This window comes from Xyrauchen texanus, chromosome 10, assembly GCF_025860055.1.
Source record: "Xyrauchen texanus isolate HMW12.3.18 chromosome 10, RBS_HiC_50CHRs, whole genome shotgun sequence".
Classification (NCBI taxonomy): Eukaryota; Metazoa; Chordata; class Actinopteri; order Cypriniformes; family Catostomidae; genus Xyrauchen; species Xyrauchen texanus.
The window spans coordinates 39,510,555-39,529,122 of NC_068285.1; the positions used below are offsets into that span (position 1 = coordinate 39,510,555).

At 37.5% G+C, this 18,568-nt stretch overlaps 1 protein-coding gene across 2 annotated transcripts; it reads right to left on the bottom strand.

Annotated features, from left to right (window-relative positions):
- Window positions 1-664: 664 nt before the first annotated feature.
- On the bottom strand, window positions 665-17,846 carry LOC127650822 (uncharacterized). 2 transcript variants are annotated; one of them, XM_052136464.1, is made up of 9 exons: window positions 17,698-17,846; window positions 15,291-15,413; window positions 14,243-14,359; window positions 13,315-13,371; window positions 12,376-12,513; window positions 9,958-10,008; window positions 4,498-4,611; window positions 4,120-4,185; window positions 665-3,762 (listed from the first exon to the last, which is right to left on the bottom strand). In XM_052136464.1, the coding sequence occupies exons 2-9, from the start codon at window positions 15,384-15,386 to the stop codon at window positions 3,628-3,630; spliced, it is 774 nt and encodes a 257-aa protein (XP_051992424.1). In that variant the 5' UTR covers window positions 15,387-15,413; window positions 17,698-17,846; the 3' UTR covers window positions 665-3,627. The 2 variants fall into 2 exon arrangements, with proteins under 2 accessions (XP_051992424.1, XP_051992426.1); XM_052136466.1 differs by lacking the exon at window positions 9,958-10,008.
- Window positions 17,847-18,568: the final 722 nt, after the last annotated feature.

The window sequence follows — 18,568 nt, forward strand, 5'->3', positions numbered from 1 at the left end:
GTTTATTAATCAGGGAGGATTACTATTAAACAGACATGTTTCTAATATAAGAGAAACTGGTTGTTCATAATTTGTATAGGTGCTTACGCACTTTAATTTTTAATGACAAGGATCAGTCACAGATTTCTGCTCATAACGCAAGTGTATACAACCAGAAATGTGGTCATGGTATAAGGAACGTGAACTTTATTTCTCAGCAAAGGCAAAACAAACTAATATTTTGTTATAACCGAGTTACTGAAAATCCAAAAGAGGGTCTCTTAGACTATGATCTGTCCTGTGATATATGGGTTTGGCTCAACTTTGTTCAGATTTGGAGATTAAAAAGAGAGATTTTGGCTGGACAGTCAAAAAAAAAAACCTTTTCCTTATTTCCTTAAAATGTTTTCCTTATTTCTCATTTTCATATCGTTACTTACTATATTTTGGCTTTGTAGGGCAGTTTCCTGTAACCATTTTTGAGTGTTGTGCTCTTCCATACATATTTTACTCCAAGTGTTATCACACATGGGATCTCAAAGAAGTGTTTATCTGTCAACATTGATCTTTGTGTGTGTGCGGCGTGAGTGTGTGTCAAGAGTACCCTTAATTAAAGCCACTATGACAAATATCAGCTTACTGTCAGAATGTAAAATTAGACACAGTAATCTCACATATTTGGTGCACAAAGTGGTTTAATGAGATCATTCTGCACCTAAAACACTTTTCAAACACTGTAAGATTGCTTTACAAATGTCAAACCAGTTTCTTTGATACCATCTAATGGAAACTGAAGTCATAGCACCATGCTCAACATCAGAATGAAAGAATAACTGATGATAAGGAGTGAAAAGACCAGAACATATCTGGACTGAGACGTCATATAAACTAGTGCAAACAAGGTGAGAAAGTATATTTAAAAAGTGAAACAACATGTACACATCTTGGGTAAAGAAGAAAAATAAAAATGCTTCAGCTTTGTTAGATCTGTAAAATATATTAGATTATAGCTTATAGCTTTTTTTTTAGATTATAGCTTTTCATTTTATAGGATAAATACACATACCAGAAAGATGCTCTATATGTAAATAAAAAGTGCACGAATGACATCAGGAAGTACATCATATCAACAGGGAAGTGATTCTTAAGATCAACAGTGAGGAGCTTTTTTTCTTTTCCTTTCATAAGATATAAGTGTAAATGTTATTTTTATTTAAAACATTTCAGACCAGTTTACATTACTATGTAAAGATATTGTTAATTTTTTTTGGAGAAACTATGGGTTTAAGATAAATACTAAAAGTCATCAGGTTATATCACAGATTTCTAATAAATAACACTGATGAGCAGGGGCGTAGTTTTCAGGGGTGGTAACCCAAACCCCCATAGCCACACAGTTACATGGAAGTGCAACCTCCCCATGATTTATACCATGATCAATGGAAACATGTAGATGCTTCACGCTTCAAGCCAAATCTACACCCTTGCTGATGAGGCCAAACAAACTTAAAATTTAGAGTATATTTTATATTAAGTAATATATTAAAAAATACATACTGTAAAAAAAAAAATCCAACTTAAATTTTGTCAGATAAGATCAATTTCTAATATTTTATCTAATATTGAAAAAGTGAGTTTACTCAAAACAATCAATTAAGTCAACTTTTATGCCATTTCAGTCAGAGCAACTTAGAGTTTTAAACTGTGAGCACATACAATATCAAGTTTGGTGGTGAAGATTGAACACAGGCTTTTGAGCATGCTCAGTTTGATCACTGATCACATAATCTGTTTCTAATCTGTGTTTTAATTATGTGTTGCTGTAAAAAGTTGTTTTGTTTAAAGTCACCACATTATAATTTACAAAGTCACCACTTTGTAATTTCTTTTACAGTGTAGCAACCCCCCCCCCCTGTTCTTCATAGTGTTGCTCCATGTGTGTATTTACTGTGGCAGATCAGTGGTCAGTCTGGTGCCATTTCTTACTTAACATATAGATTACCTGCAACGTATTACAATAAACTGTGCAGTTCTGTAGTTATAACATTATATAAACTTGGTAATGACATAGAATCCATGGGCCCTATTTTAAGAGCGTTAGCTCAAAACGCTGATGGGCTCGGTCATGTGCAATTTTATACTGAGGTTTTCTCCGGTTATCACTGTCAATGTCCTGTTATATAGTCCAGCACCAGAAAAATAAACAAAGACAGCACATTCATAAGAAGTTGGTAGTGTAAATTGACTGTATGGACTAACGTTCTTTCATGCATTAACTGCGTCTTTGTTGAATTTCAGGCATACTGTATTTCAATGACAGTGACGCTTCTTTTATACACATATAATTGTGATTTTCATCAGGATTTGCACGCTCCGTTATATTATAGTGAATGTAAGTATTATTAATCATATTTATCAAGTGACTTACATATCATTACTGTATCAGCCTTTCAGGTTATGCTGTGGATATTTGCACGCATGCAACTTCTTATGGTCGATTTTGCTTTAAAAATGTAAATTATTGAAACATGAAAATCTTAAACCAAAAATTATTTCTAAATTTAAAATAAATTTCAAACTACATAAAAAATAGGATCATAATATATAAATTATCACCTCCCTAATTCTAAACATTTCACCCTCTCCATCTTTTTCAACCTGCCTATTTCGACGTGACTTATAAATCACTTTACGACTACAGGTGGAAAAATATTAATACAAATTAGATCATACATACAATAATTGCAAAATAAACCTTTACCTCTAGAAAGTTTAACACAAATCTAAAAAAAAAAAAACACATTTCTTCATAAAACGGCTACAACAGTGATTGTCAGGGACATAATTTGATGTTCCAATATATTTTCAGACTTCCACCTGCTGGTGGAATATCCGAACAGCAAATATAGGAACTGAATTTAGACTTTGCAATGAGAATAGAGGTGCTTCTGAAACACACAATGACATTGACTGAGAATTTCTCAGGAAATAACAATTCATTTATATACAACACACCCACAGTTTGCGTGCATACACCCACAGAGAGCACAAACACTTACACCCATGCCCACTTGCACTTTGCACTGGCATGAAAATTGCGATTAGAATTAGCGCTCTCGTGATAATTGGATACAGCGTAGCGCTGCACTTAGCGCCCTTAGATAAAATAGAGCCCTATATCTACAGTTAGCCATCCAGTTAACAAACTACCTAACAGTTGATTACATTCCATGCTCTCCTTGTAATGTTTTCCTTGCATACTATGCAAATTTGCAATAATTGTTAATTCTTTGAGTAGCCTGTTGGGGTTTTATTTTAACCAATTATCTCACTGCTTTTACATATTATAATAATGTGATTTTTCATCACCCAGTACATTATCCAGATAGAGGCTGCATCGTATTACCAGGCATAAATGTTGCGCATGAGTGATTAACAACATCAGCTGACAGCCACAGATGGACTGTGTCCTTTTAAAGCAGGTAAATACATCGTTAAGGATAATGACATCAACTTATATTGCAAAGTCCTACTGTGTCGATTTCATAAACCACTGAAATACAAAAAAATTAAAAATAAATAAAAAATCCCACTGCAAAACCATTTTTGATCTCTGCATGCTCATACAGAGCACATGAACAGGATGTGTCAAATGTCTGTAATAGAGTCAATGGGGGCCACTTGAGGTTCAGTCGGGGGGCTGTGAATTTCTTCTGTTGGCTCAGATTTTGGCTCAGGCTCACGTTCTGGCATCGGCTCCACATCGGAGACCATTACCGCCACCTACAGAGTTTGGAGTTTGAAAGGGAAGAGACAGAAGTTTGGTTGCTCAAAGTTAAAGTGTGTAATTTCTGTGCCACTAATGGACTTGCAAAATTTTGCAATATGAAATTGCAAAACTAATGGCTTAAAACCAGTCTTCCATTGGGTGGAAAACAGATAGTCCCACCTCAAACTTAAACCATTGGTTGAGCCAGTGTTGCTATGTTGGACTGGTCTGAAACTGAGATACAACTACACTGTAGCAGTGACTATAACTATAAATTCTACACTTATATTTTTAGCTGTGTCGCACAACTGCATCCAGTTTACCACACTTGTACTACAGCCATTTTTTTTGTAAGGGTAGTGTTATTGTACCTGGGGTTGGCTAGGGGTGTCCGCCTCAGGCTGAAATTGGGCCAAACGCTGTGCAAAACCAGGCAACTGCAGAAACGAATGGATTATCATTGTATTATTTAAGTTAAACACAGATTTGTACAGGTAATTCTAAGAAACAGATGCACAGAACAAATATAGAATAGAGCTGCAGTTATTTCACCAGATGTAATATTTACAATTCACAATGGTATGAAGAATTTTACATGTAGCTATACCAAAAATCTACCAAACTAATTGCACTAAACACCACAATTGCCTCCAAATTGAACAGTCATCACATATTCTCTCTCTGCGTTGGTTAAGGTTAGAGTTAGGGTTAAGTAGTCTAGTATTTTATTGTGCACATGTTTAACTGACCTGCAGGCCACCTTTAGCCAGAGCACTGAGTCCAAACAAAATAGTCACAATGCAGATGGTCAACTCCACCACCAGAAACAGCACCAAGGTTGCCAAGAAGCCATCAATCAAGAGCTGAGGCCACCAAAACGAAACAGATAGAAAATGAAAGAATAAGCATTGTGTTTTTTTCCCCATTTTTTTTCTCTGCCATGAACCCTGTCTAACTATGTCACAAACATAAGGCATATATGGTGGCTTTGTCAATCAATTCATCATTTGTTTGGTAACTTTGGTATGCATCAGTTAGGCATATTGAATATTCACAAGTCAAAATCTAACAGCTTCTTTAATTTTAGAGCATATTCAGACAACTGGCCCAAAGTGCAAAACTGACAACACAATCTTAATGACCCAAACCATCAAAACAAACACTGTTACTGCAAGCTAACGCACTGTTAGCCACTCTACTAAAGGCTGTCATTCAAGCTCCCGACCAATTTTTTCCATTCGGGAGAGAACGCATGGAAATCGTTGGTGCTTGGTGTGGTCGTGGCTCGCATCGTGTGAGAGGAATTACGAGCAGAGCCGAGCATCTTACAAGCAGCTCAGGACCGCCCGATAATTTTTTTAATTGTCTAAAACATTTGGGCACAGGTGTGTGAGCGGTTGAATGAGCCGATTTGGTGATCTATGGAATGATATTCCGGACATTATTCAAAAGGAATTGCAAATTGTATTTGCAATTGCGTTTTCAATTTGTGGACGCATAAAATGTGACATAATCCAAACGCAATTGCAAATCACGCATTACCGTTTGCATTTTCGTTTAAGCGAACGCACAGTGACTGCCAAATTTCAAATGGAAAAGCAAAGTCCCTAACAGTCTATCACGATCAATAATTAGCACTGCACTTTATTCATCTATAATCTCACACTGGACTGTCAACATATTCTCCTCAATATACTACTTCATATATATATATATATATATATATATATATATATATATATATATATATATATATATATATATATTTCATATACTCCTACTTATTGTATTGTATATTGTGTGTATTGTTTACTGTACATTGTATATAATTTTTGTGTTGTGTAAGTATGTGTACATTTGATTTGTAAATTGTGTTGTGTAAGTATGTTGTTTACTGTAATTGGTATATGTCTCGTCACTGTCATGACTGCTATGTTGCTCGGAACTGCACACAAGTATTTCACCTACTGTTGCACTTGTGTACATGGTAGTGTGACAATAAAGTGATTTGATTTGATAAACCGGCGTCTGTTCAGGGCATCACCTCTTGACCGTCGACTGTGAGTGACGTCACTTCCCAAGACAAACACGCCCCATAGCATAATCCCACCCTTGACCCTGATTGACAGGTTTCCGTGTAAGGCATCGGAAATGGAAATACTAAGGGAATTAGTATTCCATTTGAGTTTTGGCTGGCTACATACGCGACGCTGAGAAAGTGAAAAAGCAGACGTGGTAATTGAAATTGCTATTTAAATATCACAGGGCCAAAACTCGTAAGATATGGGAAACACAGTTGCAAACGGACTTTGCTTTTCCATTTGAAATTTGGCAGTCACTGTGCGTTCGCTTAAACGAAAATGCAAACGGTAATGCGCGATTTGCAATTGCGTTTGGATTATGTCATATTTTATGCATCCACAAATTGAAAACGCAATTGCAAATACAATTTGCAATTCCTTTTGAATAATGTCCGGAATATCATTCCATAGTGATCTATCTGAAGTCAACCAATCAGGAGGTGTTACAACTCACAAAATCAATAAAAACTGATTGTTCATAAAGCTGTAACGATCGGCCGCAACGACCAATCTATACAATAAAAGAGAGGTCCTGATTCCAGTTGTGGGAAGAGGGTGTGTGTGTGAATAAAGCAACAAGCAACAATGTGTAATAAAGTTCAGGTTTATTAATATTATTTAAAGTGAACTATACAGTTCTGTCATGTGACCTCCTGTGACAGGAAGTAAAATAGCTTAAAAGACTTCATACACATTAAAGGTAGGAGTAAAACCAGACCTTAAGAACATGTAAAGACATCAAAAACTCTCTAAATGCATTATATAAAATGGAATATTACATAGAGAATGTTAAAACATGTTCATTAAGTGGCAGTGCTACATAGACCCCCTCCCCAGCCTCTGGCATCTGAGGAAAAAAGTGTAGCTGTGGCTGGTTTTAATGAAGAGGTTGATTTGATCACAGATCTTGTAAAGGTAAAAAACAAATATCTTAAAGATGGAACTTGGTTGGTGCAATTGTATCAGGAAAAACCTTGATTTTGCTGATACTATCAATCAATGTCAATGCAAACATTTATGATCTGAGGTGAAGGCTCTTAAAAAACATGTTTTAAAACTGGTTAAATGATGAAGACTCTGTCACTAGTTCTGTCAATTGTGAGTTGGGTTGTAGAGAGGCTGTGGACTGTAAAATGACACAGGGTTACTGACCAGAAGTTCGGAGGGTCAAGCCCCAGCACCACCAAGATGCCACTGTTGGGCCCTTGAGCAAGGCACTTAACTCCCGGGGGGATTGTCCCTATAATAACTGCACTGTAAGTCACTTTGGATAAAAGTGTCTGCCAAATGCATAAATGTAAATACTAGAGAGAGAGGCTGTGAACTGTCTTCTACGAAAAGATCAACAGTGGGGGAAAAGCTGAAGCTAAAGGTTAGAGTACTCACCCTCACAGCACAGCAACCTTCTCATCAACAAATCTACCTCTAGTTCGAATCATCCGGGTCCCATCCACAGCTCATCCACTATATCAACCCATGACTCTGTACATCAACTTGGCCAACCCGAAAAAAGACTCTTCTATGCTCTCAACCCAGGAAAGGAGAGCAGATGCGACAAGCAAGGAGAACATCTTTGATCAGAGCAACACTGACAAAGCCCCAGGTGAAGGAGGGAGTAAGGACATCTCCTGTGGATTTATGAATGATGACCCATTGGCCAGCCTTTCCAGGGAGGAAATTCTTTGAGCCCAAGCAGATGACATCACCATCAACCAGCTAAAATATACCCACTCTACCACGAAGACTCAGACCAGTCAGTCCTGATTTGAGGTACACCACGGTATCCTGTATATGAGTGCTAGAGGGATAATAGGGATAAAAGAAAAGTTATTATTCCCCAGGTGCAGGTGGCCCACCTACTGTGGATCCATCGTCCTGTGTAATCTGTGGGAAGTACGAGAGGGGCTGCTGGCCAATGGACAAGAAAATTGGATGGAAAAAAATTCTCTGCCATGACAGACCCATCATTTCACCAAAAATCAACCTCAATGCATCAAACTTTTTGCTATGACCATAAAGGAATGACAACGAAAGGGAACGGGAATGATATAAAGAAGGACAATGGCAAGACAACGCTGGGTATTATCGGAACCAGGTGGGAGGTGCGCTGCCTACCTCAGGCTGCCCAGTCTGGTTCATAGTCCATCATAGTGCCAACATGGGTGGGCCTAGCCATATGAAATAAACTTGAAAGACATTTATCCATGCATTAGAAAGATAACCCACTCATGGACAATGGACTTGTGGCTTCCTATAGATCACTTCTCCTCAGACGCCAAAGGGGGGGTATGTAGCATAGCCACACAGTTACATGGTTTAACATCAACGTTTAACATTTACACTATGTTCAAAAATTGATTTTTATTGTAATAGTGTTTTGATATAATGTTTTACATGTTTGCCTATGTCCATTTTATCTTCTTTTTAAGTGCATGCCTTTAAATATTGTTGGTCTCCCTGTGACATGGAAGTCATGTGACAGGAATAAGAAAGTATTTGATAAATGGTATATAAGAAACCAGCATGGAACAACAGGGGGAGTTAATGGTTCAGTGATAATTGGACTAAGCTTGGACTGTGGAGTACAATCAATGGAGGATCAAACTGTGGAAGTACTTAACTTTATAGTCGTATATACACTTAAGACTCTGTAAGTATTTTAACAGTCTGAGAAGTATTGTTGTGTGTTGTCTGTCATATACAGGATATATTTATTTATATTGTAAATACACAAGTGTTTGGACGAGGCTGAATCCAGCTTATTTGCCGAAATTACCATTCCACCCTAAAAAATGGTGGGTGGCATATAGAGCCTCCCACTTATTTTAATTGGCTGTATTTTTTTACATTTACAGTTGCACTGAAGGTTGCTGAGTCTAGGGTCGGCAGGTATTTAAATAGACTGTTGACACAAAAATCTTCTAACATGGCATGTGTGATAACAGTACAGTAGGTTGTTCCGAACTTCCATGCTATTAAATTAAATAACATTTGATTATTTTCAAATGAAAGACTGTATAAAAGAAAGCCTACAATATTAGTTTTACAAATAGGGGCTGTTGATATATTCTGCACAATGCTCTTGGGTTCTACAAGCAAGTGTAATGTTACTATTATATACTTAAAGCCTTTAAAAATAGTGTGAAATAGTTAGAGCTAGTTACTGTATGTGAGTATTGTTACATATGACATGTTTGATGATTGATAATATAAATGATAAAGAAAATCAAATCTCAATAGGAAACTTTGTCTAATGTCATCTTTACACAGACTTTCACATGAACATGGAATATGGGATGGGTCTTATATAAGGCGCAGTCTTCCTTAGCTTAAACATGGTCACAGGTGCCTTTTATAAAAAATGTCAATTAAAAATGGCTTTAAAGCACATTCACATGGACAAGACCTCACAGATCTTCTTCAGCATGTCTGCTATCAACATGCAAGCGGTGACGAAGATGAGAAGGACGTCGGCTACATCTAAAGCTGAATAATACAGGTTGCCAACTCCACTAAAATAACTCAGAAATCTGCACTAAATGTCACGTTTGAGCTTAAATTACGTCCAAGTATAATCAACAGAAAGGGTGAGTGAATTTTCCACACTTTCTTTTTATTCTTTAACATTTTGTGTGCTTTATTATCATGCAGTATCTGGCAGCAACACACTGACATTATGATTGATGTATGCAGTTATGAAATCACACAGTGCGAAAATTCATGCGATTGCTCCAGAATTTGCCAGGTTGTGAAGTCGTGTCGTGTACCACTAGATCTGTACGGTTATCAGATAAACTGGCCGGTAACATGTGCAGGGGCTCATGACCTCCCGAGTGTCAGAACTCACACAGTGTATGCCTGGCCTAAGTGGCTCAAGCACAAATATACATAAAACTGATGATATTTGTTTGGTAAAGACAGTAAACATATACATGTAGATGTATTGTGTCTGTTGAGACAAGGAATACAATTTGTGTTCGAAATGAAGCCAAAATTGACTCAACGACTGTAATACATCAAGTGAATACAAGTGATGTCACTTTCAGTTCATGTTTTTTCATGTGAAATACATTACCAAAAAAAGAGCACATTCATACAAAGAAAAACATAAAGATCAGAATTACTTACTTTACAGTTTCTCTCGACAGTATAAGTGCACTTCTTGTAACAATATTGTTGCTTTGGAAAAGCAGACACAAAAGACAAAATGGTGTTGAATTGAATCAAAGACCAGGCTCACTTAACAAATACAGCATTGCAGCTCTGTTTAATGCACTGTAAATATAGTTTGAAATTTTGCCCAGCAAACCTAATTAACCGATCGAGTAAAAACTGTTACAGTTTTTTGGCTTCCTTGACAAACTACAGTGCCCTCAGAAAGCTTTTGGACTTCTGAGATTGTGACATCAAACATGAAAGTAATTGGACAGCTCTTTTTAAAATGCTGCTTGACAAAAACAATTCAGTCAGACAAAACTTAACTCAGAGTTAAAGGTACACCCAGTCATTTTTTTGTATATATCGTCTTGGCACACTGACACCAAGTGTGGATGCAGCATCATTCAAACACAATAGTTTTCAGTAACTGATGCCATTGTAGAAATGTACTATTCACAGTCATGATTAATTGAATCCAAGAGTGAAAGTGTCCAATAACAGGGCGGTTACTGAGATTAAACAAGTAGAGTTTAGCTGGTCATGTGATTCTAACATGGCAGCCCCCATAAGCGGACCCTCTCCGTGTAGAATAAAAAAAACAGCTTTTATAAGGTTACTGATATGACTGGAGTCTTCATCTCATGTGAGTGCTCATGATTTTACATATATCTTTATTTTCAAAATAACTGAGTGCACCTTTATGGTGGCAGGCTGTGGTATGGCTGAGCACATGCTTACAACATATTAGGAATGGCCAAAATGGCGGGCCTGGGTAGCTCAGCAAGTAAAGACGCTGAATACCACACCTGAAGCCGCAAGTTTGAATTCAGGGCGAGCTGAGTGACTACAGTCAGGCTTCCTAAGCAACCAAATTGGCCCGGTTGCTAGGGTGGGTAGAGTCACATGGGGTAACCTCCTCGTAGTCGCTATAATGTGGTTCTCGCTCTCGGTGGGGCATTTGGTTAGTTGTGCGTGAATGCTGCAGAGAATAGAGTGGGCCTTCACATGCGCTAGGTCTCTGCGGTAACATGCTCAACAAGTCACGTGATAAGATGTGTGGATTGACGGTCTCAGACGCAGAGGCAACTGAGATTTGTCCTCCACCATCCAAAATGAGGCGGGTCACTAAGCCACCATGAGGACTTAGAGAGCATTGGGAATTGGGCATGCCATATTGGGGAGAAAAGGGGAGGAAATTTCCCCCCCAAACAAGGAATGGCCACAATGGCAAAATATGAAAAGTATAGTGTCACAGTCCAAATACCTCGGAAGGGCACTGTTTTTATGTTTTAATTTTCTCGAGCATGGAAAAAGTCTGTACCAAGTGCAAAGGGTCATTTTTAAGCTTATTTCTGTATTCTGGTGTTTTTAATTTAATTAAATGTAAGATGAAAGAGACCTATGGGTAAATTGATTTAACTGTAAAAAATTGAAACAATAAAAACAATAATACACACACTATAACTTTATAAAGCAATAATAAATAAACAGACAATTGTAAAAAATAAAAAATTATTATACATGTAGAAATATAGAAATAATATATAATAAAAAAATATAATATCTCAACAATTATGTTAAACCAAAAAATACACCACCGAGCATAAAATGTCCATGTCCATTTGTGCAATTATTCTCAACAAATCATATTAGCTGCATATTCACTAACCCACACCAAACGACTATTCACAACTGAATATCTTTTTCTCACATTTCCTAATATCATGTAAAAAAAGCTTATTCATCCCAACAACTTAACTTCAGCTCTTTATACTGGCTAAAAAGATTCTGTACACTTTCCAAAATGCTTTGTAATATGTTCAATATATTAAATAAAAAGGGCATTGTAACAATTTTGAAAGTTTCTCTCCCTTTGCACAAAGTTTAATCAAAGCAAAAGTCACCCAAAAAGACTGTATTGATGTATCTATTTGTAAAAGCCTTTTCAGTTTTGGTCAAATATTTCCAGCAAATTTTGTCCATTTTTGTAGTCATCAATAAACTTCACATTATTCCCATTCTTAAAAGCTAATGACCTTAATGACATATTTTGGGTTGAAGGTATGAGCCTGGTCTTTTTACAGACACACATCAAATTATGTTTCATTCTTTCCTTCTTTTTGAATGTTTCATATTTTGAAGATACTATGTTTTGCACTTTGGTACAGCCCTTTGAAAAGCCATCAAGGAAATGTTTTAAAGAAAAAACTGTAACAAGATTGTTGTAAGAAAATGAGGTAGCCAGTTCACCACATCATTCCCAGTTTAAAATGTTTCATCATTCCCACTTGACCTAAAACTCCACATGCATGCATCTTCTATTTACTATTCACCAGAATGCAACACCACCAGCAGAGCATTAACAGAGAATCAGTTTTGTGTGCTCACCACAGCATAGATCTCCATTCTCCTGCAGTGCTCACAATGGTACGTGTCCTGACGGTAAGGCAGGTGGCGGGACAGCAGGCCAAGAACGGCAGTGGAACATGCTGCGCTAACCAGGTGAGCAACAAGTGTGGCTTTCACCTTCACATAGACAACAATTACAGCACTGCTTACATAGCTTGATTAATTGAGTCAGATTAGATTTGGAGATTTACATGCATATTAATCGGAATGTAGTCATGTATTCGGATTATGTATGTTTCATGTATACGATTGCCATTATCCGATATCCAAATAAAGCAGCAGCATATGCATGTATTAATCTGAATTCTTTAAATAAACACCTTATTCGGAAAATCCCCTGTAATTGTATATTCATTTAGATCTACACATGCATTGGCAGAATTTTCAAAATCAGAATCAGAATTTTTTTAGGCAAGGCAAGGCAAGTTTATTTATATAGCACATTTCATACACAATGGTAATTCAAAGTGCTTTACATAAAAGAAATGAACAGAAATAAATATATAGCACATACAGATCTGTAATGTGCCCTTATGTGCTATTTTAAAGACTTGACTGAGAACTAATGAGTTGATAATCATTGTGCAAAAAAATGTATACAAAATAAATAAATAAACATAAAAAAGAGCTTCAGTGCTTCTAGGACATAATGACAGAAAAAGAACATTTATTGTCTTAGTTTATGGATTATGCTGATTACAGGAGTATTCCAATAACTGTGAAGCATTTAATGGTCTTTTCCAGAACAAAGATTAAACTGAATATAGACGATACAGACTGTCTGTTTACTGTCATTTCAAAAAATTGAGAAGGAATTGCTATACTCTACAATACAGAAACACATCATCACAGGTTCAGAGCAGTTAGATAAGGTGTATTTATCCTGCAATTTATTATTATTAGTATTTATGTGCTTACCCAGAACAGAGACGGGAACCTTCCAGCGTGGATTAAAATCGATCCAGACACAAGCAACTGAAAACAACAGATTTAAAAAACAATTCAAGTTCACAAAATCCCAAGTAGCACCTTTAAAAATAATGTTTAATCTAGAATCAGGCAGTCCTGCATTTGTGTTTTATTAAAGGAATAATTCTCTTATTATTCACTTACCGTGATGCCATCCCAGATGTGTATGACTGTCTTTCTGCAGCAGAACACAAATGAAGATTTTTAGAAGAAGATAGAGCTCTGTCAGGTCCTTCTAATAATGCAAGTAAACGGGTGCCATAACTTTGATGGTTCAAAAGTCACATTTAGTCAGCATAAAAGTAATCCACATGACCGATCGATCAATGAATGTCTTTAGAAGTGAATCTAAGAAACAAGTTGTTAATTAAAAGTTGTTAACTTTAAATCGGCGCTATCGTCCAGCGCTCTTATTCTGTTTGAAATGGCTGAACTCTCGTGTGACGTTTGTTCTTCTGTTGTAAATAAGCATTGCTTCTGAATTCTTGCGCAGACTCGTCGACGTGCTTATGTCACGTGACAACTACATGATGCGTCAACTGCTGGAAAGAAGCATTTATTTAATTAAAAACATTTTAATTATACATTTATTTGTATTGATTTGCTAGAGAAGACATTAATTGATCAACTGGAGTCGTATGGATTACTGTTATCCTGCCTAAATGTGACTTTTGGACCGTCATAGTGCTGGCACCCGTTTACTTGCAGGACCTGATAGAGCTTTATCTTCTTCTAAAAATCTTAATTTGTGTTCTACTGAAGAATGACAGTCATACACATCTGGGCTGGCATCAAGGAAAGTGAATAATGAGAATTTTTATTTTGTGGTGAACTATTCCTTTAAGGGCATTTTCACATCAAATTAAATTCATCTTACCAGAACAACAATCACTACTACGACAATGATATCGGGAGTGAAGTGGACCTCTTCATAGAGCTGAAGAATAGTGATGCTCAAACACAGACACAAGACAGCAATGATGATCTGAATGGACTGAAAGAAACAACAGAACAGTGACGTTAATGAATTTCTTATATGCAGCTGAGAAGGTGAATGTTTAACAATTGTAAACAAGTAGAATAATTTGAAATCAAATAACATTAATTGGTCATGATACATTTATTGAAGAGCCATTCGAGCATTTTTTCTTCTTCTTTAATTTAACCTTTCATATTGTGGAAATGAGCAAAAATTGCTGATATTATATTAAAGGACCTAAACTAATAAATAGCCCACTTTCTCTGCATTCAATGCATTTCTGTCACGAACCCCGCTCCCTCGCTCCGCCCCCTCGAGCTTCCTCGCTCGTTTTGCTCCCTCGGGCTTCCACGCTCGTTTTGCTCGCTCGAGCTTTCACGCTCGTTTTTGCTCCTACGAGCTCACATGCTCGTACACTATCTCGCCCCTCGGGCTCACATGCCCGCTCCCAATCGCCAGAACATTATATACACCTGCACTCGTCTCAATCACCACATCATTGTTTACACCTGCACTCGCCTCTATAAATACCACAGCACATTCGTCTCACTCCTGTTGGTTATTGTGTTTAGTTTCCCGTATCTTTGCCCCCCGCTAGTCTCGTCTAGTTTTGTACTCCTCTGGTTTACTCCTTAGCTTGCCAGCTCTCCTTGTTCCCCTGTCTTTTGCTCCCACTAGTCCCGTCTAGTTGTGTCTGATTCACGGCTTCGACCTCCCGCTCTCGTTGACCACTCTTTCCCGGATTTGCCCCTTTTCTCGACTTTGATTCCCCGGCTTTTGACCCTACGCTTCCCTCGACAACTCTTCTCTGGATTTGCCCTGTTTGTACTGTTGCACGCTTTGTGGAATAAAGCAGTTTCCTCCGATATTGTGACTGTCTCGTCTTGTGTGTGTGTGTGCGGGTTACAATTTCTGGGTTTGTTGCACTGTTGAATTTGACACTCACCCCAAGGGCTTTTGGCTCCACCTTCTGAAATGTCCTCACTTGTTTTGGTATGAGATTTCCTGTGGGCCGGATGGGGCCCTGACTCTCGATGCCCATGCTGATGTCCGTCAGTTTGAGGCGTGTCTATGTTAATATCAGAAATATGGTTTGAGAACAGGTTATATGAATGGGAACTAAACTTAAGAGGGTAAACAAAGAATCAATACAGATATTAACAGGATAATTCAGCTAAAAATTATAATTAGCTTGTTATTTACTCACTCTCATGCCATCTCAAACTCACCTGACTCTCTTCTGCCGAACATTTTTTGAAGAATGTACAAGCTGTTTTTGTCCATATAATGCAAGTGAATGGGGTGCAAAACTTTCAAGATTCAAAAAGCACATAAATGCAGCATAAATGTACTCTATTCGAGTGGTTTAATTCATGTCTTCTGAAGGGACATGATTGCTTTGGGCGTTTTAAACAGATTGTTCACCCAAAAATGAAAATTCTCTCATCATTTACTCACCCTCATGCCATCCCAGATGTGTATGACTTTCTATATTCTGCAGAACACAAATGAAGATTTTTAGAAGAATATTTCAGCTCTGTCTGTCCATATACAATGCAAGTGAATGGTGATCAGACCTTTGTAGCCCCAAAAATCCTATAAAGGAAACAAATGTAATCCATAACCATATGGTTATTATAACCATAATCCACAACTCCAGTGGTTAAATCCATATCTTCTGAAGCAATATTGAGGTAATAGGTGTGGGTAAGAAACAGAACATTATATAATCATTTTTTACTCTAAATATCCACTTTAACTTTCACTTTCAGATGTAAAAGTGAAAGTGGAGATTTAGAGTAACAAAATAACTTACATTTGTATCTGTTTCTCACCCAATATATCACTTCTATAGATGGATTTAAACACTGGATATGGATAACTTTTAATCATATGGATTACTTTTATGTTTCTTTCATGTGATTTTTGGAGCTACAAAGGTCTGATCACCATTCATTTGCATTTTATGGACCTACAGAGCTGAAATATTCTTCTAGAAATCTTCATTTGTGTTCTGCTAAAGAAAGAAAGTCACACAAATCTGAGATGACATGAGGGTGAATAAATGATGAAAGAATTTTCTTTTTTTTGGGTGAACTATCCCTTTGCCCTTATTCACTATAAATCTTTACATCCGGCCCAACATTGCATTTTTATAGTGTTTATCATCAACCTTTTGGCACAATTCGGAGAAAAAAAAGAAGAAAAAAAAAAACTCAACTTGCGACTTTATCATTTTAATTCATGTCTGCATTTTCCCAATAGCCCAAATAGGAGTGAAACAAACGCAAACCTGGCAACACTGTATCTGTCTATGTAGCTCTGCACATGCATCAAGAACAAAAAGTGGGTGAAAGAGCATCTCTAATGAACCTGCCAAGGAGACTTAATATTATAGTCTTATGGATTAATTCTATGCTACCTTTATGTCCTTTTGGAGCTTGAAAGTTTTGGACCTCACTGACTTACATTGCATGGGCAAAAAACACATCACACATCCTCTAACAAAAATAATCTTCATTTGTGTTACGCAGAAGGAGGAAGATGGCATGAGATGGCATGACCCAAATAATGAGATCATTTTCATTTTGGGGGGAACTATTCCTTTAAATGTAGGCCTTTGCCATTAATGCTACATGAAAATTCTTCAACTTGAATGGGGTGAAAATAAGCTTTAAAGAGTTTAATTAGAATAGGCTACAACATAGAGGACATTGTAGGGCCTCCTCTCATTCATTTCTTTCTAGTATGATGCAGGTAAACCCATTGTGTAACATTACTCTAAATGATAGCACTCAAGTCGTTTTCTTTTACATCAGTCTAAACCCCATCATAGCACATTTTAAAACGTTTGCCATTGAAATAAAGCACGTAAGCCTATAGTATATAAAACAAAACTATTCACAATCCTTTCAAAACTGTATCTATAAAACCTCCAGAGACATCATTTGCCTTTTTAATCGATTTGAGAGAAAATTCTTGCACATTTCTAAAGTACAAAAAATGTCTTTGTATTAAGACTTTAAACTACTAAGAGAACATTTCACATGATAGAGATTTGACATTGATTCGAGAGAAGGCGCCAAATATAGACGCAATAAGACAGAAAACGTGCAGCATCATACACATCCGCAGTGGCCCGCACTATGACATGCAACTTTAGTTCCCAATATGTTAATAACTGCGACATGAATAACGTTTATAAGCAGAACGGGTGTCCGATTAATAATCTTTCTAACGCGTTTCCAAATTAGCACGGACTGTATCCTTGAGCACCTTCATAGGTGGGGCCGAGGACCACATAGAGATTCCTTCAAACACACGTGTGTTTTCAAGGATGCGATGAAGCTTACCTCTCCTCGGCTCAATAAAAATGCGTTGCCTTATATTTTGCTCTTTAAATGAAGAACGGCATTCAGTTATTCCATCTGCGATGCGGGTAAAGGGAAAGAACTACTTAATTCACTGTGAGTGTGACACACCGCTTGTGTGCAGTGCCGCAGTGAGGTGTGTGTGTGTGTGTGCGCGCGCGCGCGCGTGCGTGATGCTCTGCATCGGGATGGAGGCAGACTGTAAGTGATGCGGCGCTGTGGCAACTTCCAGAACTCACTCCTCAAATGTACTACCATCGACGTGATGAAAAAACGCTTATAACGCGTTGCTACTGATAATAAACAAAGCACGCACGTTGCGCGTAGACAAAGTTGATAAAATCAACCGATGCTCGACTGGCGTGGTTCGCTCGCTATTTGAAGCTTTTATTTTTATTATAATATTTTTTTTTTAACTTCCTTAGTTGTTGAGATGAAGACAAATCTTGTAAAGTAATATGTAATTATTTAAAAAAAAAAAAAAAAACAGAAATCCAATTTCTATCGGGAAGACAAGCAGGCTTGAGTGAAGTTTGAGATGCCATTTATTTGATAGATGTAAAACGGGAGGTGATGTCTCTCTCTTTGGCGTAGGCCCCGTCCTACCCGTAACCGTCATGTCCTGCCGGAGATAGGAGGCAGGGGCGAGGAGCCTACCCCCCTGCGGGACAGGGCTAAACTGGTGGTGGTGGGGAGGTGGAGGTTGCAGTGTTAGCACACCGAAACAGCAATGTGATAGATTGTGAGCGGACTTATAAAGCATTGGCTTACATGCGATTGGCTAGGAGTTACCAAGCTAATGATGTGATGATGTGCACCTGCTGGTCTTCCCGCTAGAACTACGCTCCACTTC